At 54.8% G+C, this 24,512-nt stretch overlaps 2 protein-coding genes across 2 annotated transcripts in view; both read left to right on the forward strand.

The window, feature by feature from the left end:
• Window positions 1-3,906, forward strand: part of RTF1 (RTF1 homolog, Paf1/RNA polymerase II complex component) — a 71,985-nt gene extending 68,079 nt beyond the window's left edge. Inside the window, exons 16-18 of the mRNA XM_054450326.1 lie at window positions 61-156; window positions 1,156-1,267; window positions 1,507-3,906. Of these exons, the coding sequence (XP_054306301.1) occupies window positions 61-156; window positions 1,156-1,267; window positions 1,507-1,613 (315 nt within the window). The 3' untranslated portion in view covers window positions 1,614-3,906. The remainder of the gene's footprint in view (window positions 1-60; window positions 157-1,155; window positions 1,268-1,506) is intronic.
• A 10,353-nt stretch (window positions 3,907-14,259) lies between these two features.
• ITPKA (inositol-trisphosphate 3-kinase A) lies at window positions 14,260-24,475 on the forward strand. Its single transcript, XM_054451827.2, has 7 exons — window positions 14,260-15,354; window positions 22,388-22,484; window positions 22,560-22,776; window positions 22,922-23,126; window positions 23,327-23,428; window positions 23,712-23,783; window positions 23,887-24,475. Exons 1-7 carry the CDS (start codon window positions 14,866-14,868, stop codon window positions 24,088-24,090), a joined length of 1,386 nt encoding a protein of 461 aa, XP_054307802.1. The 5' UTR covers window positions 14,260-14,865; the 3' UTR covers window positions 24,091-24,475.
• The last annotated feature ends 37 nt before the right edge of the window (window positions 24,476-24,512 follow it).

Here is a 24,512-nt window from a genome sequence, read left to right on the forward strand (position 1 = left end):
CTGGCAGTAGGACTCTGTGAGTGTCAAACAATCTCTAAAATAACTTATTTTCTCTCTCAGTCCAGAGACCCAGCTGTTCAAGCTGCCATCTTGGCCCAGCTGAATGCAAAATACGGTTCTGGAGTGTTACCAGATGCTCCAAAGGAAATGAGCAAGGCAAGTGTGGTACCACCCTGTTGCCTGCTGAGTGAGGCTACTGGCTGAGATACCAAACAAGTACCTTGTCTAGTTTGGGCTTGATTTTTCCACCTTGAGGAACAGGGAGTCCCTCTTGGAGTCCCTTCTCCATCCCAGTTATTTACAGATATAATCAACAGACAACCTTAATTCCAAACCTAACACCACTACTTACCTAGGGCCTTGACTATGTCCTTCGGCAGCTGGCTTCTAGCCCTCAGCGTCCCCTTTTCTCCTGTGTAAAATGAGGGTACTACTATATACCCTGCCAGCTTCACAGGAGTAGAGATAACATACAAAGATCAGACATTGTAAAAGTGAAAGCTCGTTGAAAATGGCACATTTAAAAGCAGTTTTCTTGCTAGGCCAGTGGCTCATGCCTGTAATCCCAGCACTTTGGGAGGCGGAGGTGGGCGGATCACCTGAGGTCAGGAGTTCGAGACCAGCCTGGCCAACATGGTAGAACCCCGTCTCTACTAAAAATAGAAAAAAATCAGCTGGGCGTGGTGGTGGGTTCCTATAATCCCAGCTACTGAGGAGGCTGAGGCAGGAGAATCACGTGAACCTGGGAGGGGGAGGTTGTAGTGAGCCAAGATTGCACCATTGTACTCCAGCCTAGGTGACAAGAGTGAGACTCCCATCTCAAAAAAAAAAAAAAAAAGCAGTTTTCCGTCCAAGTTAAGTCTTTTCCTATTGGAGTCTAACTGGTTGTCAGGACTTCTGAAATCTTAGGTCAGGAAGTGACCCGTTGCTTAAGCCCACCCTTTCTACACTCATACCACAGACACAAGCCTGCCCTCTTCTCAGGAGAGAAAGCTCTTTGTCTGTGGCCTCCCTCTGAGAGAAGGAATCAGAAAGGGGCCTTAGTAGGAAAATCTAATGAACTCAAATAAGAGCTTTGTACCGTTAGTGGCTGCTGCTGCTTGAAATCCACTTGCATTTATGCTCTTACCATTAGTTTTCCTCTTCACATTCCAGGGTCAAGGCAAAGATAAAGATTTGAATTCTAAGTCAGCCAGTGACCTCTCAGAAGATCTGTTCAAAGTACACGATTTTGATGTGAAGATTGACTTACAAGTTCCCAGCTCAGGTATGTGAGGGTGGGGCGGGTGGTGAGGGCTGAGAACCAGATGGATCCATGGTTTTCTGGGGCAACAGGGAAGCCCACTTTTAGGGAAGAAGGGAATGTCCACAGGCCAGGCCAAGACAGGCTGCGGGTATGGTGAGAGGGAACAGGGCCACAGTCAGGAGCCTGCCTGCAGGAGTGCAGCACAGGACTAAGAGGACTTTGTGGGACCTCAGCTGCCAACTTGCTCTTCTTTCCCACAGAGTCAAAGGCTTTAGCCATCACCTCCAAGGCTCCGCCAGCCAAGGATGGGGCTCCAAGGAGATCTCTGAACTTGGAAGACTACAAAAAACGACGAGGGCTTATTTGAGCACACCCAGCCTGCTGCTTCTGACCCTGCATGCCCCATCGCAGCGTCCCACCTTTCCTCCTTTCCTTTGATTTAGCCTCTTTGGGCTGGAGCAGCTGTTGAACTGGGAAGAGACTCTAAACTGCCAGTCATCTGTAATATAAACCATTTGCTGTATAGACCTCCCTTGTCTGCACACCATCTCCCACCAGCCTCCCCTTCCCCAGGGCCCCACCCAGTGTGGGCCTGGGCTCTCTTGGGCTTTATCCATGTCTTCAGATTTGTGTTTGCCTTTTGTTTTTTTAACCGCGCAGTTCATTGGCCACTCTGCACGCATTCAGTATTACCATGGAGCTGGGAATCTTGCTGGAGCCCCTGGGGCAATAGCAGCAGCACCAGGCGGTCTCCTCTACAGACTGCCTTGGCCCACCCATTGAACATTCGGCACCTGACCTTGTGGAGGGAGCGGGGATTGGGCACCTGCGGTCCTCCTTCCTCTCTTCATCTTTCTCTTCTGCCCTTCTTTTTGGAAGAAGGGGTTTCAAAACCAGTTTAGTTTCCAAAAAGTGTACATTTGTGGGGGGGGGGTCTAATTTGAGAGCGAGAGTGTGTATGTGTGTGTGTGTAAGTGTGTGGATTTTTTTATCATTTTTTTAAAATGCAGTACTCTTTGTATCAGTCTGTCATGGGTCTATAGCTGTTTCAGATTTTTTTCAGCTGTACTTGAGTATCTGAAACTGCAAGAAAGAAACTCATTAAATGTGATTCTTCTTACTAAACAGGCCTGACTGCTGTAGCTGTGTAACTTCCCCATTCCCACCTACTCTTCCCATCCCTTCCCAACTTTGGAGGAAACTCCCCAGTTTAGCCCCCTGACCTGCAGGCTGTGTCCTGGCAGGTGTGGGAGGGAAGCCTGTGGCCAGGTACCAGGGAGGGCAGCGAATGTCTTGCTCATCCCATGGGTACAGCCCACAGCTTCTTGGCTGAACGTAGAACTTCTTTTTCTCACCCAGTATACCAGCCTCTTCCTAGTGATTTCTGTTTTGCTGTTTTGGCAAGAATTACATTTTGTTTTTAAGAGAAATTTCTGAATATGAATGTGGAAAGCAAACAAAAAGATTTAGGTTACGCCGGGTGCGGTAGCTCACGCCTGTAATCCCAGCACTTTGGGAGGCCGAGGAGGGTGGATCACCTGAGGTCAGGAGTTCAAGACCAGTCTGACTAACACGGTGAAACCCCATCTCTACTAAAACTACAAAACTTAGCCGGGCATGGTGGTGCGCGCCTGTAATCCCAGCTACTCGGGGGGCTGAGACAGGAGAATCCCTTGAACCTGGGAGGCGGAGGTTGTGGTGAGCCAAGATCGTGCCACTGCACTCCAGTCTGGGTGAAAGAGTGAGACTCCGCCTCAAAAAGATTTAGGTTGCAAATGTTCAAGCATGTGCAGTTTTGTGTGTGTGTATACATATATATGGTCAGCATATATATTGTTGTGCAGCTAGGGCGAAGCCAGCAGAGGTGTGTGTATGTCTTTATGAAATGTTTGAAAAGAGATAAGCTGACTGCTTGATAATCATTCTCAGGTGTAAAGCTCCAAGTGTAAATAAAAGTGGCATTTAACAAATCTTTCAGAACAAAGTACAGCTGACTATATATACCAAGAGCTAAGCTAAAGGAACAGCTGAGAGCTCCGATCTCCACGAGAGACGAATCTAAAAGCTCTGCTTTGTACTTCCTCACCCTGCTTTCGTACAAGGAAGGGGGACGATGGGAAATCATGGACTTGTAAGTTGTATTTAAACATAAAAATGAACTTGGTAACTTCTGGGTTTAGTAGAGCCTCAGTGTCACTTTAACTTAGTTTACTTTTTTTTTTATTTTTAAAGCAGCAATGGATGGTTTTAAAGGAGTATTATGATTGTAAAATTGCTAAATATGACTGTAACACAGCTATGTGGTAGCTGTGACACAGTTCACTTGGGCAAAGGAGTGGTGATGGACTCGTTAAAATCATATATACTTGAATAGTCCATTGACCGAAACTCTTTATAGACTATTATGTAAATGTGGAATCACAGACTGTTAACATTGCCTGGACTTCAGCAGAGTCCTGGAGCTGCTGGGACCTCTCCTATCATGATGAACTTGGACTCTTTTTTGATTTCTGGTTTTAAAAAAACATAAAATTATAGAATCCAGATAATTCGCTGGAGTCATTCTGATCCACCATGTAGATCTGTATTTAGTATCATTTGGATTTGGAGAAGTGTTGATTACATTATGGCTGTGTAATAAAATTTTTATTAAAACTGCATCACACTGTAGCCACTTTGCCACACCTCCCCACACGTAGCCACTGAAACCCCCACGAGATGCCAATGCACACAGCAGGGAGAAAAGCCAACCAAAGAAGACCGAAGGGTATCTTTCCACCTGAGTAGCCTCTGTAGCGATTGGGACCAAGACTAAGGACTTGTCTCCAATCTCAGCTGAGGCAGTGCCTCTGAACCAAGATCTTGGCCAGGCATTAAGATATTGGCTTTGTCCTACCAACTAGGTTTTCTTGGTGGTTCACACTATTTCTTGTGCTGGGGAATTGCCACATTGGGCCCCTCATCCCTCCACAGTGTGGTTTCAGTGTTGAAGGGTGCAGCACCCAAGGTTGTTTTTATGCATTTTTTCAGTTCCTTCCAAGAAGCAAAAAGGCCAGTGTCCATCTGCCTAGTTCATAATGTTTATAGGTCTGTTTGTCTGTCTTGCTTCTGGCAGGTGTAGGGAAAGTCTACTGCCTGCCACTCCCTTCAGAAAGAATGTTTTTGCTTTTGTGAAGTCCTGACTTGTCACTCAAACTGTACCAATATTGTAAATAAACGTTATGCCATTTTAACAGAGGGATCAGATTGAGTCTAAGGATTGCATCCTGAGTGGCAACTCCTAAAGCCATGTTTTGAAAGTCCAAGAGAGCCTCTCTTGCTCCTTTTCCTTCTCCTCTTAGCCCTGTGCCCACAAAAGTGAAAGTGGCAACTCTTTAGCAGCCTGGTTCCCCGGAAGCCTCTCTGGTAGGGTAGCTGCCTAGACCCAAGGAAACCTCCCGTTGTCCTGGTTTACTTCCTGTCTTGGTAAGAGATCAATAAGCTTTAACAGAGCTAAGTAGACCCCTGATGTATTGCCTAACCCTAGTGAGAATCTGGGCCTTTCAACCTTTTTTTTTTTAGCTGGGGTCTCTGCTGTCTAGGCTGGAGTGCAGTGGTGTAATCACAGCTCACTGCAGCCTCAACCTCCCGGGCTCAAGTGATCCTCCCACCTCACCATTCCAAGTAGCTGGGACTACAGTCATGCACCATCACCCAGCTAATTTTTAAATTTTCTGTTGAGACGGAATATTGCTATGTTGCCCAGGCCGGTCTTGAACTCCTGGCCTCGAGTGATCCTCCCGCCTCAGCCTCCCAAAATGCTGGGATTGCAGGCATGAGCCACTGTGCTCAGCTCCTTTCAACTTTAAATTGGCCTAGGCACAGTTTCTTTGTTCTTTTTTCTGGCTATCATGAGTTTGAAGCGGGTGCCCAGGGGCCATGAGTGTGGCTATGGAGGAAACACTGATCTTCCTTCATCACCCCCACCCTCATGCTGGGGAGGTCTATAGGCCTCCCCACCCCCAGTGCCTGAGGCTGTGTCTCCAACCTTTCCGAACACATTTTAGCTAGGAAGCAAGAAGATCCTGGATCTTCCACACCTTTTAAGAAGGCAAGGGATGGCAATCACAGTGATAAGAGCCACGTCCAAGACCGCTTCTGGTGGTGGAGAGGTTGCTTACCCTGCAAGTGCATCCAATGAGGTTTTCTCCAACTCCCTAGCACTCCCACTACCTAACTGTTGCGAGCAGTGGGACCTAGAGAGCAGGGGTTCTGGGCAGATGACAACATAGCTTGCTTATCTTCCAGGATTTGGGTGCCGTGGGGCAGCCACTTGCTAACTATTTCTGGGAAGCAAGAAAGACCACCTGGGGTGCAAGTGGAGAGAAGAAGGGTGCTGGGTTGGTCAACTTCCATCTCCCTGGCCACGTTTTTCCAGAAGGGAGACTCTTCCTTCAGTAACTATAATGTGGCTGTGATCCAGCAGCCTTAGGAAGCCATCAACCCCAGCTCAAATTTTTTTCACGATTTCCCTGACTTAAGCAGAGACTGCTGAGCTCCCTTGGCAAGGAGGGTGTTAAGGAGCTGAAGGGAATGGCAGTGCTAAGACAGGGCCAAAAGGCAGCCTGCCTTCTCTAAGGTTCCACAGGCCAGCCCCAGGGAACATGGAGATACAGCTTTTAGGCACTGGAGCATAGATAGGCATGTCTAGGGCTTCCAGACCATGCTCAGGATCCAAGGGAGGGCCAAGAGCCAAAAGGCACCCAGGCTGGGGAAAGGGTTCAGATCCCTGCTCTGCCACTTGCTACTACCTAGGGCTGAGCTACTTAACACCTTTGAGCCACAAGTTTTCCACCTTTCAAAAAACAACCTGTCCCCAGTAGGGGTCCAATAAATGCTGTTGTTAATGAGACTGAAGCCACTGGACCCGGGAGGAGAGGAATGGCCCTCGGAGTGGGCTGATGGAGGGCGGAAGCACTGGGCAGTGGGCAGGACCCAGAAACTCCACTTGGGGTGGGGGTGGGGGAAAAGAAACCCTGACTCCAGATGGAGGCTCCCATTGGGAGACCCTGGGCTGGCCTAGGGATGCGTCCAGAGAAAGTGTGCTGCCTCTGGGCCAGGCCCTCGTTGCTGTCATTCCTCACAGGCCAATGCACACCACCTTTACTGACCAGGCTTCTGAAGGCGTTGAAAGGCTTGCCACCTCACCACCCTCCAGCTGGCCCCAACTGAGGCCCGACCTACCCACCACCCCCAAGAGTGGTGAATACTCAAAATAGTACCAATAGTACCAAACCAGAAGGTAAGTGCAAAGAAGCACAACAAAGCTCTGACCCTTCCCATGATGATTACCTCGGTACTTCTTCAAAAGATAGATACTTTTGGGCCCTGCGGGATAGCCCCTGCCTGTAATCCCAGCACTTTGCAAGGCCGAGGAGGGAGGATCGCTTGGGGCCAGGAGTTCGAGACCAACCTGGTCAACATAGCGAGACTCCATTTCTTTTTTTCTTTTCTTTTTTTTTTGAGATGGAGCCTGGCTCTGTCGCCCAGGCTGGAGTGCAGTGGCGCAATCTCGGCTCACTGCAACTTCCGCCTCCCAGGTCCGTGCAATTCTCCTGCCTCAGCTTCCCAAGTAGCTGGGATTACAGGCATGTGCCACCATGCCTGGCTAATTTTTGTATTTTTAGTAGAGGTGAGGTTTTATCATGTTGGCCATGCTGGTCTTGAACTGACCTTGTGATCCTCCCGCCTCGGCCTCCCAAAGTGCTGGGATTACAGGCGTGAGCCACCACGCCCGGCCTCTATTTTTTTTTTTAATCGAATACTTTTGATTTCTTTTTCTCTTTTAGCCATGGATAGCCCTGCTTCGCTAAGCGCGTGCGATGCAGCACACCCCTTCACCTGGGAAGCCCGGAAAGCGCAGGTTGACTCCATCAGTTTTGCCGGGAGAGCCCTTCGGCGCTCCCCGCGCGGTATCTCCACCACCCCCCCGCACCGGCCTGGGCGCCACCCGTGTCCGCGCCAACGGTCCCCGCATCCCTCACCCCGTGCACCTCCCACGCCGTTAGCGCCCAGTCCACGCGGCAAGGGAGGAGGCGCGCGGCCGCTGCGTTCCAGGGCGCTCTGCCCTCGTTCCCCACTCCGGGCCCGCAGCCTCAGAGCCAGGGTCCCAGTGGCCCGGGGCCTGCACGCGTCTCCAGCCGCGGATCCCCCGGGGCGCGCGCCTTGGGAGTTGCGAGCCGGACCCCGGCTCGCACGCGGCCCACGCGGAGACGCATGGGCACTACGGTCCCAGACCCAGGGCCACTGCATGCTCTGTGGACTCGGTTCCCAGGCACACCCGAGGTGTGGAGGTCACGCCTGCAGGCTCAGAGCTCACAGATGGAATTAGGAGGCGCCTTCCAACCCCTGCCGCCCCCCCTCACACGCCACCGTGACTACACGATGCAGGGACCCCCGACGACGTCCCAGGCATTCCTACAGTGGTCGCCTCCGCAAGCTGAGTCCCTGACCTCAGACCCTTCCTGTCCCCTTCGCCTCCCCTCGCACTGGGTGAGGTTCTGCGGGTTCTGAGTTCTGGAGAAGAAGGAGGATCACAGGAACGCAGGCTCCTGAGTGGGATCGGGAACCTTGTTTCTGAAGTGTCAGGAGAGAATATGTTCTTACTGCGCACGCACAGGCATGGTGACACATTTTGTTCGTTTTAGACAAGAGTGACTCAGACTGTGGAGGGTCAATGAACACTGCTAGAACCTGAGCCCTGCTGAGGTAACCTTGCACCCATCCCTGGATATTCCCACAAAGTCTAGTCCATCCATTTATGAGGTCAGAGATTGCCAGGAAGGAGGGGAAACCTAGAGGCCAGGAAAAGAGGCTGGGGCTGGGGCTGGGAGCTGAGGGCTCGCCTGTCAGGTGAAGACCCATTCACGCCTCTTTCCAAGAGAAAGGAGACCCTCACCTCTGTCCCATTCTCCCGTGTCCACTGGGCTCCGGCCAGCCCTCCAGCACCCTCTCTGGTAGGCCCTGACGGAGAAGGACATTGAACCCACCAGAGGTGAGGAATGTTTTGGATGCAGGAAGCAGCTGAGAAACGAAAATTCCCAGCGCCCACATTGACAACCTCTTGGAAAGGGAGGGAAGGCAGCCAATGAGCATCCCAGGGCCTGTTTTCTTCTTGGGCCCTTTCTGGTTTCCTTCCTCCGTAAGACAATGAAAATGATACACTATCACCCCCGGAATGGGCGGGGGCATCACAGGATCCATGCATTCCTGTGTCCTCTGCACCTAGCACAATAGCAGCTGCTCCATGGAAGTGTGTCTGCTCTGTGAATGCACGAGTGAATCACAGGTATTGTCACAGAATAGTGGGGTCTTAGGGTCATAAAGTCCCTTGGAAGGGCACCAAGTCCCACAGTGCGTGTCTGGGAGTTTTTACTAGAATAAGACCTTGCAGCACCGGGTCCAGTGGAACATGACAGCCCAACCCCCTCTCACCTCCCCACTCCTACCACACACACACACACCCCACACACACTACACACACCACACTCACACACCACACCCACCACACACACACTACACACACCACACTCACACACCACACCCACCACACACACACTACACACACCACACTCACACACCACACACACCAAACTCACACCCACCAACACACCACACATGCCACACTCACACACCACACCCACCACACACACCACACCCACACCACATACCACACACCACACACACACCACATACAACACACAACACACACATACCACACACGTGCGCCACACGTACATGCCATATACACCACAAACATAACCCCACACACACACCACACATGCCACACACATGCCACATACCACACACACCACACACACACTAGAGAGGCTCTGCTCCTGCTGGAGAAGACTTGAAGTCTCCTCAAAGGAACAGATGCCCCATTCAGGAGCACAGGTCAAAGGCTGTGCCTTCCCTTCTCTCCCCGAGGTGAGAGGCCCTGCTTGTCATCTTAGGAAGCAGAAACCAGCACTGTGCCTGGCAGAGGGTGATGAGTGGTGATTTTGCTCCTGCCACTGGTGCTGCCCTGGGGATGGGGTAGAAGTGGGCACAGCTATGAGGCAGGCTGGGGTGAGGACCCCAGAAACCCCTCACCTCACGCATCCCATTTTCCAGGCCCTTTTTTCTTCCCTAGTTTTGTACCCGAGGGTGATGTTTCTCTAAGAGAGATGCAGCCCTCAGTCATGATAAATCCTGAAATTTTTTTTTTTTTTTTCAGACGGGGTCTCTCAATCTGTTGCCCAGGCTGGAGGGCAATGGCTTGACCACAGCTGACTGCAGCCTCAACCTCCCTGGGCTCAGGTGATCCTCCTACCTCTTCCTCCTGAATACCTTGGACCACAGGCATGTGCCACCATGCTTGGCTAATTTTCTTATTTTTTGTAGAGATGGGTTTTCAGCATGTTGCTCAGGCTAGCCTCAAATTCCTAGGTTCAAGTGATCCTCTTACCTGGGCCACCCAAAGTGCTAGGATTACAGGTACCAGTCACTGGGCCCGCCCCTGAAGGTATTTGAGGGGGGTGAGGACTCAGGCACTTCAAGAAGCAGACCTCAGGCCAGGCGCAGTGGCTCATGCCTATAATCCCAGCATTTAGGGAGGCCAAGGTGGGAAGATCACCTGAGGTCAGGAGTTCAAGACCAGTCTGGCCAACATGGAGAAATCTCATCTCTATTAAAAATACAAAAACTAGCTGGGCGTGGTGGCAGGTGCCTGTAATCCCAGCTACTCAAAAGCTGACACAGGAAATTTCCTGAATCCAGGAAGCAGAGGTTGCAGTGAGCTGAGATCACACCACTGCACTCCAGCCTTGGCAACGGAGCGAGACTCTGCCTCAAAAAAGAAAAAAAAAAAAAAAAGCAGACCTCTAGGGAGCAGGAGGATCAACCAACTGAGATACCACAAGAAGATAGGTTCTGGCTGGGCACAGTGGCTCACGCCTATAATTCTAGCACTTTTGTAGGCCAAAGCAGGAGGATCGCTTGAGCCCAGGAATTCAAGACCAGCCTGGACAACAGTGAGATCCCTGTCTCTACAAAAAATTTAAAAATTGGCTGGGCATGGTGACACATGCCTCTGCCTGTGGTCCAGGCTACTCGAGAGGCTAAGGCAGGAGGATCACTTAGGCCCAGGAAGTTGAGACCGAAGTGAGCCGTGATTGTTGCCTCTGCACTCCAGCCTGGGTGACAGAGTGAGACCCTGTCTCAAAAATAAATAAATAAATAAAGGAAAAGAAAAAAGGTTATCTGCTCAGACATGTAAGCTGGCCTTGTGGCCAAGGCAGAGAGACTCTTATGGCCTATCTCAAAACAGCCACCTAATGACCATCAAAACCTTGACACAATGGCGGGGTGCAATGGCTCATGCCTGTAATCCCAGCACTTTGGGAAGCTGAAGGAAGAAGACTGTTTGAGACCAGGAGTTCAAGACTTGGCCAACATAGGGAGACTCTATCTCTACAAAAAGTTTTTAAAATTAGTTGAGCATGGTAGTGTGTGCCTGTGGTCCCACCTACTTAGGAGGTTGGGGCAGGAGGATCCCTGGAGCCCAGGAGGTGGAGGCTGCAGTGAGCCATGATGGCACACTCCAGCCTGGGTGACAGAGTGAGTGAGACTTTGTCTAAAAAAAAAAAAACCCAAAAACAAAAAACAACCTTGACACATTCCTCTACACCCCAGTGTCGCCCTTTTTTGTTGTTTATTTAATTTTTTAAAAACTGTCTCTGGCGGTCAGGCGCAGTGGCTCACATCTGTAATCCTAGCACTTTGGGAGGCTGACGCAGGCAGATCACCTGAGGTCAGGAGTTCGAGACCAACCTGGCCAACGTGGTGAAGCCCTGTCTCTACTAAAAATACAAAAAATTAGCCAGGCGTGGTGGCGCACACCTGTAATCCCAGCTACCTGGGAGGCTGAGGCAGGAGAATCGCTTGAGCCAGCAGGTGAAAGTTGCAGTGAGCCGAGATCGTGCCACTGCACTTCATCCTGGGTGACACAGCAAGACTCTCTCTCAAAAAAAAAAAAAAATTATCTGGCCTGCTTAATGCTTAAGTGTTTGAACACCCCCACCATTTTTTTTTTTTTTTTTTGCAGCACTCAAGAGGCCATCCCTTCCACCTGCATACTGGTCAGTCTGATTTTCTCCACATCCCTTCTATTCATGCATCAAAGACTGAGGAAACTGAGTCATAAAAGAACAGATGTTCTAGGGTTTCAACGTTTATTCCTGGCATGACTAAGAGGACGAAAGAGCCTACTGACCTCATCCTACAGCTATACAGGGACTCCCAGGCCTTGCCCCAAGACATACCCTTATGTTTTCTGACTGTAGTAGGTGGGGAAAGACTCTGCCTTCAGAAGGAACTACAAGATGTTTCTTTGTTTTGAGATGGAGTCTGGCACTGTTGCCTAGGCTCACTGCAACCTCTGCCTCCTGGGTTCAAGTGATTCTCCTGCCTCAGCTACCCGAGTATCTGGGATTACAGGTGCCCTCCATCATGCCTGGCTAATCTTTGTATTTTAGTAGAGACGAGATTTCACCATGTTGGCCAGGCTGGTCTCGAACTCCTGACCTCAGGTGATCCACCCACCTCAGCCTCCCAAAGTGCTGGGATTACAGGTGTGAGCCACCGCACCCGGCCAGGAAATACAAGATGTTAATGAAAGAAGTTGAGAACATGAGCAAGGTGGCTCATGCCCATAATCCCAGTGCTTTGGGAGGCCTGGGTGGGCGGATCACCTGAGGTCAGGAGTTCGAGACCAGCCTGGCCAACATGGTGAAACCCCATCTCTACTAAAAATACAAAAACTAGCCAGGCCTGGTGGCGAGCACCTGTAATCTCAGCTACTCGGGAGGCTGAGGCTAGAGAATCTCTTGAAGCCAGGAGGCAGAGGTTGCAGTGAGCCGAGATCACGCCATTGCACTTGAGCCTGGGCGACAAGAGCGCGGGAAGTCAGGGGACCTAGCCAGGATACACTGCCTTTTCCATCAACTGGCTGTGTGTCCTTAACCTCCCTGGTGGAGCCACTTAACCTCTTTGGTACTTCCATAATGTGAATGAGGAGGACAGATGGATATAAGGCCCCTTACTGCTCTAAGAATCTATGGGATTGGATTTAAGTTCAGTATCCATTTCCAGGTTTGCGCTCATCTTTCCAATGAGAGACACCTGGGCAGGTAGAGCAAAGAGAAAATCTCTGGCTGCTGGTATAGTAGACCTAAGGCTTGAGCAAGTGCCTGATACAAGAAGAAAAGGAATTGCCCCTTTTTCTTGGCAGCCAGGACAGAGACCCAGTGCCCAGCCTGCTTATACCTCCAACCCTGCCCATCCATCGCCTGACACACAGGAGTGCAGGACATGTTCTCGCCCCTCATTGCCCTCCCTACCTTTCCAGTTCTGGCAGTTCCTTGCAGGCTCTCCCCACCTTGGGTTTCCTCCCAGCCCCCTCTCTGAGGGCAGCACCTTCCCACATCCTGCCACAGGTCAGTGTAGCTGTGAAGGAGGCAGAGGAGTGAGTGTCTGAGACATGAGTGATCCAGGTCCTTCAAGCTGCAGAGTACATCCCTCACACACACACTCAAGATTCCTCCAGATGGTTGTCCTAGAGAAGGTGGTGATGTGATTTCCTGGGTTCTCCATGAAGGAGTCAAGTATTCAAACTCCTCTATACCCTTCTTCCTCTTACCCCTTCATTCCCTCTATTTCTCCTGCCTCTCTCATCGCCATTCTTTCTTACATTATTTTGCTTCCTTCTTCAGTTCTCCAGGATCTTCACCTATTTATTTATTTTGAGATAGCGTATGACTCTGTCACCCAGACTGCAGTGCAGTGGAATGTCATGGCTCTCTGCAGGCTCGACCTCCTGGGCTCAAACAATCCTCTCACCTCAGCCTCCTAAGTAGCTGGGACCACAGGTGCATGCCACCATGCCCAGCCTTTTTTTTTTTTTTTTTTTTAGACAAGTTATCACTCTGTTGCCCAGGCTAGAGTGTGGAGTGTGGTGGTGGAGTGTGGTGGTGATCTCAGCTCACTGCAGCCTCAACCTCCTGGGCTCAAGTGATCCTTCCACTTCAGCCGCTCCCCGCGTAGCTGGGACTACAAGTGCACACCCCCACACCTGGCTAATATTCTGTATTTTTAGTAGAGACAGGGTTTTGCCATGTTGCCCAGGCTGGTCTCGAACTCCTGGGATCAAGCAATCTGCCCGCCTTGCCCTCCCGAAGTGCTGGGGTTACAAGCCTGAGCCACTATGCTTTGCCGAAGATTCCCGTGTTCCCACTGAACCTTCCTCTTTCCTTCTCCTGAGCCATTCCTGAGCCCTGGCTGAGGGGAGAGAAGGGAAGGAAAGCCCCTCCTGCGGCCATCTCAGCATCCAAGGCAATCCTTCTGGGGCTGCTCTGTCCCCAGGGCCCCAGTCATCCCCAGACACTAAGTGCCTGAGGGGGGACCCTCACTCATCTGGCACTATGGTAAGATAGGAAACAGTGGTTTCTCCTCAAAGCAGCCTCGCCGGTCAGCTGACTACCAACATGGGAAGTGGCCGAAGATCCACATGGGATGACACTGATAAGCACTTTGCAGTGTCCGAAACTCTTAAACATTAGTGCTGTCTTCCTAGTTTTACAGACACAACTCTGTGGGTTGGATGAGGTTTTTCTAAATGTACAAATGCAGAAATATACGGAGGGGGTAACGGGACCGCCTACAAATCACATCTAGAGTGTGGTGTACCTGATTTCAAATCTTTTATTTTATTCTCGCCGCAGTCGAGGGAGGTGAAATGACTTGCTGAACGCCACACGGCGGACTCCAAGCCCCGAGCTCCTATAAGAGAGCAGGAGGAAGGCGGGCTCAGCTCCCGCCACCCAGCAGCGGGGGAGATGCAGCCCGGGACTCGGCTGGGCCACGGGGACAGATCCAGGCCCCGCCCCCTGACCTTGTTCTCTGCCCGCCGGGAAGTGGGGAACTTGCGGGGAGCAGCCTCAGCTCGTCCCTGGGGCAGAGTCTCCACTTGGGTGCACGCCCTGGGGTGGGGCTTCTTCGGGAGGCCGGGGGCCTTCAACTCCGCTCAGGAGCTCGGGCCGGAGAAAGGCCCCGGAGACTTGAAGCCCTTGCCCGGGAGGGATGAACACGCAAAGGAACCCGAGGAACGGGGTAGGGGACCAAGAGTAGGACCAGCTTCTCCTGCGGGGACAGGGCCCCTGGAGCGGCCTGGAGGAATCTCTCCCAGCCGCGAAGCCCGGGAAGGCTACGAGGCCCCGGCGCGGAGCGGCCCCTCCCACCTCCCAGAGGGCAGGCGGAGCGAAGCCTCGGGGCCCGAGCCCAGGTTCTGTGCCTACGGAGGCTGGACTTCCCCGCCACCCCGAGGAGTCACCGAGAGCCTTCTCTGCCTCGCAGGGGCCCTGGGAGGCCCGCGCTTTCTCTGAAAGTGGAAGGAGTGGGCGTGGGGCGCGGCCGAGGCGGGGCGCGGGCGTGCAGCGGCGCAGGCTCCGCCCCGGGGCCGTCTCCAGCCGGGGGCGCCGAGCCGCTCCAGTCCCCGGCGCGCCGCGGGCTGGTGGGCTCAGCGGCGGCGCCGGCACTGGGAAATGACCCTGCCCGGGGGCCCAACGGGCATGGCGCGGCCGGGGGGCGCGAGGCCCTGCAGCCCGGGGCTGGAGCGGGCCCCGCGCCGGAGTGTCGGGGAGCTGCGCCTGCTCTTCGAGGCGCGCTGTGCGGCGGTCGCTGCGGCAGCCGCCGCGGGGGAGCCCCGGGCCCGCGGGGCCAAGCGGCGTGGGGGACAGGTCCCCAACGGGCTTCCGCGGGCTACCCCGGCCCCGGTGATCCCTCAGCTGACCGTGACAGCCGAGGAGCCCGACGTGCCCCCGACCAGCCCTGGGCCGCCCGATCGGGAGAGGGACTGCCTCCCGGCAGCGGGCTCTTCGCACCTGCAGCAGCCGCGCCGCCTTTCCACCTCGTCGGTCTCCTCCACTGGCTCCTCGTCGCTGCTCGAGGACTCGGAGGACGACCTGCTGAGCGACAGTGAGAGCCGGAGCCGCGGCAACGTGCAGCTGGAAGCGGGCGAGGACGTGGGTCAGGTACGGGCCGCGGGGGCGGGGCCAGCGCCGGGCGCGGGGGCTGCACGGGGGACCTGGCTCGGAGCTCCCGGAGGACCTGCTCCTGTCCATGCTCCCTCCCGCGGAAGGGCCTGTTCTCGCGGTTTAGGAGGAATCTGGGGGTCAGAGGGAGGCGCCTGACCGACCTCTCGCCTGGGCAACTTTCACCTCGGCTCCGCCGGCGGGTCGTGGCGCTGGCCCTAGGGCGTCTAAGAAGCAGGGCGAGGAGCAGGCGACCCGCCGCGGGGACTGGGCGAAGCGGGGGTAGCGGACCTTGTTGGCTGTGGGGTAGGACAGGAGGGATCGGAGGGGCTGAGCCTTGCCGGGTGAACCCTTGGAAGGAGAGGGGCGAAGGAGAGTTTCCCTCACACCCCGCCCCCTCTCCGGTGCCGCGGCCCCACCCCCGCCGTTGCCACGGTTTCCCTCTCCTGAGTGGGAGTGGAGCGGCGCTCCAGGCTCTGCTCGGGAGCCGCTGCCGTCTGCTCCCAGCGCCCGCACGAGGCGTGGACGCAGGGGAGGGAGGGGCGTGGGCCTGGGAGCTCTGGCTGGGAGCGGAACGCAGCCCACCCAGTGCGCGCCCTGCCTCCCATCCCCCCGGCTTGCCGCTCCTGAGCGCGGCAGAGAGGGACGGTAAACTGAGGCTGCAAGGGGGCAGGATCACCCTGCTAGTCTCTGCCTCTGATAGCCTGGGTGTTCTGGGACCAGGTCTGACCCTCGGAAAACACAGCCCTGGGCACTGTTAAGTCATTCCTGACGCCCGCCACTTAGGGATGTGCGGCTCCCGGGACACCCTCCTTGTTCCCCTCGTTTTAACCAAGGCCAAATACCTTGAATAACTGTCCGTGGTGAGCGCGAAGGACTTGCTTTAGATCCACGTTTCGCAAGTGTCCCTGAGGCCGAGGAAGAGGCGAAGGGCACCCCCGGCCTCGGGCGTCTGGGGCCTGCCCAGAAGGCCGGGTCGGCGCGGCGGGGCGGGGAGAGCTGTGGCCGCGCGCCTGCTCCGCCGCACAATCGGCTGGGACAAGGCAGGGAAACTGTGGCGACCTGCAGGGGTTCACAAGCCCGGAGGCCGATGGGGTTTGTCAGTGACACCAGAGGGGAAAAGCCTCACAGAGCAGGAACACCCCCCGCCGCCAGGTGCTGGGTGCGCCGGCTCGGTCACTAGCCTGCCGCTTCCCCTTCTCCCCCAGTGGTCAGGGCAGCCCCGGACCCAGGATCGTTTCTGGGGTAACCCTTGCCTAGGTCGGGGGGCGGATGCCGGGGCTTCCCAGGATGTGGAGTGTGGGGCAGTGAGGGCCCCCCCCCCCGCCCCGCCTCTTCGGAAAAGCCTGAGCAGCAGCTCCGGGGGCGCGGCCCCCGCCGAAGCTCTGACACCTGAGAGGCGGTGCAGGCGAAAGGGCGCGAAGCGCGGGCGCGTCCCGCTTCCCTCTTCCGCCCGCAGGGACTCGGCGAAGTGCCTGGGAGAGGGAGTGCGCTAGCAGGAGGTCCTGCGGCCCAAGCCTGGGTGTAGGGGAGACCGCCCTGGCTAAGGTCAAGCCTCGGGGACCTGGGCGACCCCGCCGCCCCCCGAGCCGTCGGGAGCAGGTGCAAATCGCCGCTGAGGGCCCTTCCAGCTCCAAGGCTGCGGCTTCCAGGCCTTCCCCACCCCCAGGCCCGCCGGGGCCTCCCCGAAGGCAAACAGCCACAGCGGCGTTAGATAAGCCAGGGGCTGTTGACAGAGGCTGCCTGCGTCCGCGTGGAAGGGCCCAGGGCGGACTTTGCCTCGCGGCGGGTCCCTGAGCGGCACAGCGCGCCGGCCCAGGCCAATTTAGGGCTTCCCCAGGCAGGAAGCAAGGCTGGTCTGGCTGACCGTGAAGGATGCACGTGGGCCGGGCTCTAGGACTCCCGGCTTACCAGCCCCTTACGCGCGGCCCAGGCAGGCCAAAGCCCAGGAAGTTTCTGCCTGCCTGCCTGCCTGCCTACCTCTCTGCCTGGGGCATACGTAGTCCCCTTCACCTCCTAGGAGCCCTCTCCAGCCTGCCCAGAGCAGGGGAATTGAAACTGGGCAGCCTCACTCCGGCAGAGGAAAAAGTCACGGGCAGGCTTTTCCTAACCAGCCAGGGGAGAAGTTGGACGCCCACCCGCAAGGTCAGCTGCATGACCCTATGGCCTTGCCTGCCTCCTCAAACAATTGTGGGGTATTGCTGGAGGAAAAGAGAGGGTGTTTGGCTCCTGTTCATCTGGTTTTCTTCTTTCTGTGCTCCAGGATAGGTAAGGAGACCTGGATGCCATCCCCTGCTGGACTCAGAATTCCCACACATCGCTTTCCACTAATTATAGAGCAGAATTTAGGTTAACAGACTTCCTTTTTAAACAGCTAATGCCCATGGGAAGGTGAAGTCGTGGGTCACTTATACCTTAGTGCAAATCGTTTTATAAATTTAAACTGATTGCTCTTCCCACCACCACGACCACAGGGAGTGCTAGTTTGATAGGGCAATTGGAACATGGGGAGGGTATTGGGCTGCTAGAGAGCTTCTGCCAGAGCCTGGATGACTGGAGGCAGGGAGCAAGGGTGAGTGCCAAAGACAGAGCACTCACCCATCTGCTGGTCTGCTCCAGCAGAAGATACACTGTGTATCTGGCATGAGCAGGTGTCTTCAGGGCTTCCAAATGGCGCTTAGACAAAGGAGGGTCTGGGGCTAGTATCCAGCCAAGCCCTGCCCAGAGAGAGGTACTCCCTGTTCAGCCCTAGGAATGAGGAATTATCAGAGGGCCCTCCTGTGACTTCATTAAAGTCTCTCACACAGTCAGCAATCCTAGCCTTTGCCTCAAGATACCCAGGTAGCCTCTGGCTGTGTGTTGGTCTCCCAGAGAGGGCACCTTCGTGGAGGGAGGCCCGAGCCAGAGGATGTTCAAGCGACTCCCGGGTTCAAGCGATTCTCCTGCCTCAGCCTCCCAAGTAGCTGGGATTACAGGCACCTACCACCACACCGGCTAAGTTTTATATTTTTAATAGAGATTGGGTTTCACCATGTTGGCCAGGCTGCTCTCAAACTCCTAACCTCAAGTGATCCGTCTGCCTTGGCCTCCCAAAGTGCTGGGACTACAGGTGTGAGCCACCGCGCCTGGGCTTACATTCATTTTTAAAAGCATGATGTTCTCTGGGGGAGGTATCTCCCTAAGATGGAAGGTGGCAGTTAGTTGAGTTCCAAGACACTTGCACAACTCCTGCCATGCTTGGCCATACCCATTACTGGCAGGGGGGCTAAATCCTGTCATAGCAACCTCAGGCGGTAGGACAGAGGGCTCAGATGAGATAATAGGTATGAAAATCTTTTGTAGGCTGGGAGCAGTGGCTCACACTTGTAATCCCAGCACTTTGGGAGTCCAAGGCGGGAGGATCACTTGAACCCCGGAGTTCGAGGCCAGCCTGGGCAACATGGCAAAATCCTGTCTCTACTAAAAATACAAAAAAAAATGTCATGGTGGCTCACACCTGCAATCCCAGCACTTTAGGAGGCCATGGCAGGTAGATCACTTGAGGCCAGGGGTTTGAGACCAGCCTGGCCAACATGATGAAACCCCGTCTCTACTAAAAATACAAAAATTAGCCAGGCGTTGGTGGTGCACGCCTATAATCCCAGCTACTCAGGAGACTGAGGCAGGAGAATCACTCGAACCTGGAAGACAGAGGTAGCAGTGAGCCGAGATCGCACTACTCAAATAAATATGTACATACACACACAAAAAAATACAAAAAATCAACCGGGCATGGTGACTCACATCTGTAGTCCCAGCTACTCTGGAGGCGGAGGTGGGAGGATCACCTGAACCCTGGAAGTCCAGAATGCAGTGAGCTGTGATCGCACCACTGGACTCCAGCCTGGACAATGGGAGTGAGACCTTGTATCAAAAAAAAAAAAAAAAAAAGTATTTTGTAAACTGCTAGCTAGGACCGGCCTTAGTTGCTGCTGCTCTTGACTCTTATGAGATGCAGAAAATCAAGGTCAAGAGAGTAGGTGATGACGCCATTTTACCCCTGCTTGGGAGCAGGTCCATCAATCAAATGGTAGTGGCCCAGGTTTTCAGACACACATCACATCCTCTTCTACCAGGCCCACCTGCCAGCCCTCCTCACTGCTTCTGCACAGTTCTAAAAGGATGGTGCAGTTCCCTCACCCTGGCTAACCCAAGGCAAGTTTCCTCTTCACTAAGTCCATTCTGGTCCCACTATCCCAGAAATTCTTCTAGCAGGTGCCTACAACCATTAAACTCATTCTTTTGGATAAAGGCAAAGGTGGCCATCCAGTAGAGAAGGGCCCCCAGGCAGGTCGCAGTGTTCCCCAGAAGTCAAAACTCAGACCGTCTTATTGCTGCACATCACTTCACGCACAAAGCACTTTCTCAGGCCATATCCCATTTAACCCCCAAAGGGAGGCAGGATGGTAGCATCCTGCTGGGGATACTTTGGAACCTGCTGGGTCAGTTGGAACTTGGGGAGGGAGGATGGGCTGATAGCTTCAGCCAGAGATTGGGAGGCTGGAGGCAGGGCATGAGGGAATGTAACTCCACTTGATTTCCTTCTGTAAAATGGGAATGATACCACTTCATGCACTTGCTATGCATGTGCATTCATTATGGCTCTCAAACTGAGTGTGGGAGAAGGGGGTACAGGATGGTGCTGCTGAATATACATGGCACATACATCATCTTCCTGGAATTTTACTTGAGGGTTTGGAGGTGGTGAGTTTTATAATAAAACTTGGATTTATTATGCAGCAGAATGCAAACCTGGTGTGTATTTAAAGATTTTAAAAGGAGTTTTGAAAGTGATGTCATGCTTCTAGTGGGCTGCTTCTGGCTACACCCCCAGATCCCTGGGGATTGGGCACGTGATCACACCCTAGTGTGCCATGTAAGGGCTTCAGTAGGAAAGTGGGAGCAATGCTGCCTGATGGAAGATGAGAAAGTGCCTGATACGCAATAGGCAGGCAGCATTTGATGGTTCGTGTTACGGCAGCAGCTATGTCCTCCCAGGGGAAACAGGCCCACACAGATGGCAGTACTTGGTTGGGTTCACTCAGCTGAAAGGTGACACAGCCATGACTGGAACCAACTGCTGACTCCCCACCCAGTGCTCTGCCATAACCTCCATTTCCTCCCCATGGGAAAGGGCTTTATGGTCAGCAGCCCTCCTCTACTTAGGCCACCTCCTCAGTTCTCCCTCTCCGTCTTAGAACTCCCTCTTGTCAGGGAGGTGTATTCCTGTGGGGGTACAACATGTGTAACTGTGCTAAAAGGCAAGTGCCTCTGTGGGGAGGCGGCTGACACAATTGACATGAGCCGACCTGTGTACTTCAGAGAGGACACAGTGCTGCCGAGTTGTGGGTGGTAAGAGGAGAGGTCCAGAGGATGGGATGCTCTCAGCATTAGCTGGAGGCTAGAAAAGATAAGGGGCACACCAAAAAAAAAAAAACAAAAAAACAAAAAAAACCTTTGTCTCCTTCCCAGGTTTGTCTAAGTTGACAGGCCCTCAGGTTTGCACCTTATTTTCTTTTTGTTGAGACGGAGTCTCACTCTGTTGCCAGGCTAGAGTGCAGTGGCTCGATCACGGCTCACTGCAACCTCCACCTCCCAGATTCAAGCGATTCTCCTGCCTCAGCCTCCCAAGTAGCTGGGACCACAGGCGCATGCCACCACATCCGGCTAATTTTTGTATTTTTAGTAGAGACGGGGTTTCACCATGTTGGCTAGGATGGTCTTGATCTCTTGACCTTGTGATCCACCCATCTCGGTCTCCCAAAGTGCTGGGATTACAGGTGTGAGCCACCTTGCCCAGCCCTGCATCTTATTTTCATGGCTTAAGATTTCTAGGTCCAGATCAAAACCAAGGGTACCCTGGGCCTTGCCAGCTAATGAGTGCATGGAATCCAGGGATAGCAAGAGAGGCTTGGAGAGCCTCTTCTTTCTCCAGCCCTGTTCTTTCTCCAGGCCCTGCCAGGCTGGGCTTCCTGCCCTGGGCCTGTGTACAGGTTTGTTTCTGTGTGTGTCTGTCTCCCTAAATGAGAGGAACCAAGGTCCTGAGTGAAGGAATCAGTGATTGAGATTTGTTAAGCTTCTGCCTCATACCATGGAATGGGATGGGGGAGCTGGGTGCCTATCATGCTCAAGCCCCATGTACTACTCACAGCAACCCAGTAAGGATAGTTATTTCCTCATTTTATAGATCTTTTTCTTACAGATGCACAGAGGCTTGTTTCTTGGGCCCTGGAATCTTTTGAGGCATTGGTAGTAATAAAAATTTGGGGGGCCGGGCATGGTGGCTCACACCTGTAATCCCAGCAGTTTGGGAGGCCAACGTGGGTGGAACACCTGAGGTCAGGAGTTGGAGACCAGCCTGACCAATATGGTGAAACCCTGTCTGTACTAAAAAATACAAAAAAATTAGCCGGGCATGGTGGTGTGCACCTGTAGTCCCAGCTACTCGGGAGGCTGAAACAAGAGAAACGCCTGAACCCGGGAGGTAGAGGTTGCAATGAGGCCAGATCGCGCCACTGCACTCCAGCCTGGGCGACAGAGCAAGACTATCTGAAAAAAAAGAAAATTGGCCCTACTCTAGACCAACTTAGAATTTCCCTGCGGTAGGCCTGATAATCTGCAATTTTTAACAAGGGTGACCATCAGGTAATTCCGATGCTCACAACAGTTCAAAAACCTCGACAGAGCATTTTCGTAACCTGCCCACGCGTTCTTCAGTGGCAGAGCTGGAGCGCAAACCGGGGGCTTCAGATGCTAAGTCCAGGCTCTTGACAGCTCACTGGAGACGCTGGAATCACCTTCACTGCGCCTGTATCAGCGCCCGCCACACAGGCGCACAAATAAACCTTCCCAGAGTGAATGAATGAATTAATGACTCATCCAGCCCCAGCTGCTTCCGGTGGGTCGGGGGCGTGGCGAGACCCTGTTTCAGTGGAGGGAGGGCTTATGCATTGCCGAGACGCCGAATATCAGACCTTGACCCTGTCGCTTTCAGAAAAACCACTGGCAGAAGATCCGGACCATGGTCAATCTGCCAGTCATAAGCCCTTTCAAGAAGCGCTACGCCTGGGTGCAGCTGGCAGGGCACACTGGTGAGCCGCGGGGCGGGTGGGCGGGTGCCCGCGACTGGAAGGGGCTGGGCGGCGCTGACGGATGCCGGTCCTCAGGGAGTTTTAAGGCGGCGGGCACCAGCGGGCTGATCCTGAAGCGCTGCTCGGAGCCGGAGCGCTACTGCCTGGCGCGGCTGATGGCTGACGCGCTGCGCGGCTGCGTGCCTGCCTTCCACGGCGTGGTGGAGCGCGACGGCGAAAGCTACCTGCAGCTGCAGGACCTGCTCGATGGCTTCGACGGACCTTGTGTGCTCGACTGCAAAATGGGCGTCAGGTATTCGTGCCCTGCCAGGTCGGTTGGGGGGATCAAGTGGGGGTCCGGAGCCGGGACAACTGCTTGAGGGGGACCCGGGGCGAGTGCTCGAAGGGGTCTCCGTGTGCGCCCCCTCATGCCCTGGCCGCCGCCTGCGCCCCCACAGGACTTACCTAGAGGAGGAGCTGACCAAGGCCCGTGAGCGGCCCAAGCTGCGGAAGGACATGTACAAGAAAATGCTGGCGGTGGACCCTGAAGCTCCCACCGAGGAGGAGCACGCGCAGCGCGCCGTCACCAAGCCGCGCTACATGCAGTGGCGGGAAGGCATCAGCTCCAGCACCACCCTCGGCTTCCGCATCGAGGGCATCAAGGTGAGGCAAGCGCGCTTCGCTGGCACCGCCCCAGCCCCACTGCGCGCTGTCTTTCTCGATTCCCCGCTCCAGCCCCGCCTACCCCTCCGCCCTCTCCCATCGCCTCGCCGTCCCCTGCAGCTGGGAGGTACCGCTGCTCTAGGCTGTCCTCTTCCCCACTGGCGGGCCCGGGGCCCCTGACACTCCTGTCCCACATCCAGAAAGCGGATGGCTCCTGCAGCACCGACTTCAAGACTACGCGAAGCCGAGAGCAGGTGCTTCGCGTCTTTGAAGAGTTTGTGCAAGGAGATGAGGAAGTGCTGGTGAGAGCGGGATCCCAAACCCTGAGGTGTTGGGGAGCCTGAAGCCGAGGACTGCCCCTGTCATCCGGCCCAGTGCCCTCGGCTGTGTCCCCACCATGGCCCTCACCGCGCTGGCTCGCAACTGCTCTACGCTCTTTCCCTTCTGGGCCACGCCGGGCGGGGCCCTGGGTCTTCCTCCTGTCGGCATTTGCCAAGCCCAGCGTGGGTCCCGGCTCCTCATCGTTAGCAGGGGCTCATTTGGCGTTTAGTTAATTTGCCCTCCTCTCCCACCCACCCTCTGCAGAGGCGGTATCTGAACCGCCTGCAGCAGATCCGGGACACCCTGGAGGTCTCCGAGTTCTTCAGGAGGCACGAGGTAAGCGGCGGCCGCCCGGGTGCCCGGGCCGCGAGGGCTAGGGCGGGAACCCGGCGGGGGCGTCTCTGGGCAGGGCCGCGGCCTGACCGTGCGGGGCTCGCAGGTGATCGGCAGCTCGCTCCTCTTTGTGCACGATCACTGCCATCGCGCCGGCGTGTGGCTCATCGACTTCGGCAAGACCACGCCCCTCCCCGATGGCCAGATCCTGGACCACCGGCGGCCCTGGGAGGAGGGCAACCGCGAGGACGGCTATTTGCTGGGGCTGGACAATCTCATTGGCATCCTGGCCAGCCTGGCTGAGAGATGAGGCTGGACTCCTGTCCCCGTGGGCCGCTGCCCTGACATGTGGACCTGCAGCTTTGTCCCCACCGTGCATGCCGGCTTGAGACTGGAGCCCCGCGGTGCAGGGCAGTTCACCGGGTCCTGCAGGGCCAGGTGCCAGCCACTAAGGGGGGGCACCACCGATGCCAGGGGTTTTGCCCACCCGGGCCCCAGCGTTCCCAGAGCCGAATGACACTAACTTATAGGAGGGGAGGGGGCAAAGGGCTTCTTCCTCAGGCCAGCTCTTCTGAGGAGGCTCTACCCTCTCCAGAGGGGCCAGACCGTGGATTTTATTTAGCAAGCCTAGACCTTCTGGTCTAACCTCTCACACTACGATGGACTCCCCTTCCTAATAAAACTCAAAGACAAGATGCAGCTTCCTGTGCCTCAGGCCTCGGCCCCTCCCTC

The sequence above is a fragment of the Pongo pygmaeus genome, chromosome 16 (genome assembly GCF_028885625.2).
Source record: "Pongo pygmaeus isolate AG05252 chromosome 16, NHGRI_mPonPyg2-v2.0_pri, whole genome shotgun sequence".
Lineage (NCBI taxonomy): Eukaryota > Metazoa > Chordata > Mammalia > Primates > Hominidae > Pongo > Pongo pygmaeus.

What these genes read in the sequence shown, in the direction of transcription:
- ITPKA (XM_054451827.2), top strand. Translation starts at nt 14,866, where the DNA reads ATGACCCTGCCCGGGGGCCCAACGGGCATGGCGCGGCCGGGGGGCGCG. An exon ending in GCAGCTGGCAGGGCACACTG is followed by an intron (nt 22,485 to 22,559) that starts GTGAGCCGCGGG and finishes GCCGGTCCTCAG; the next exon opens with GGAGTTTTAAGGCGGCGGGC. An exon ending in GACTGCAAAATGGGCGTCAG is followed by an intron (nt 22,777 to 22,921) that starts GTATTCGTGCCC and finishes GCGCCCCCACAG; the next exon opens with GACTTACCTAGAGGAGGAGC.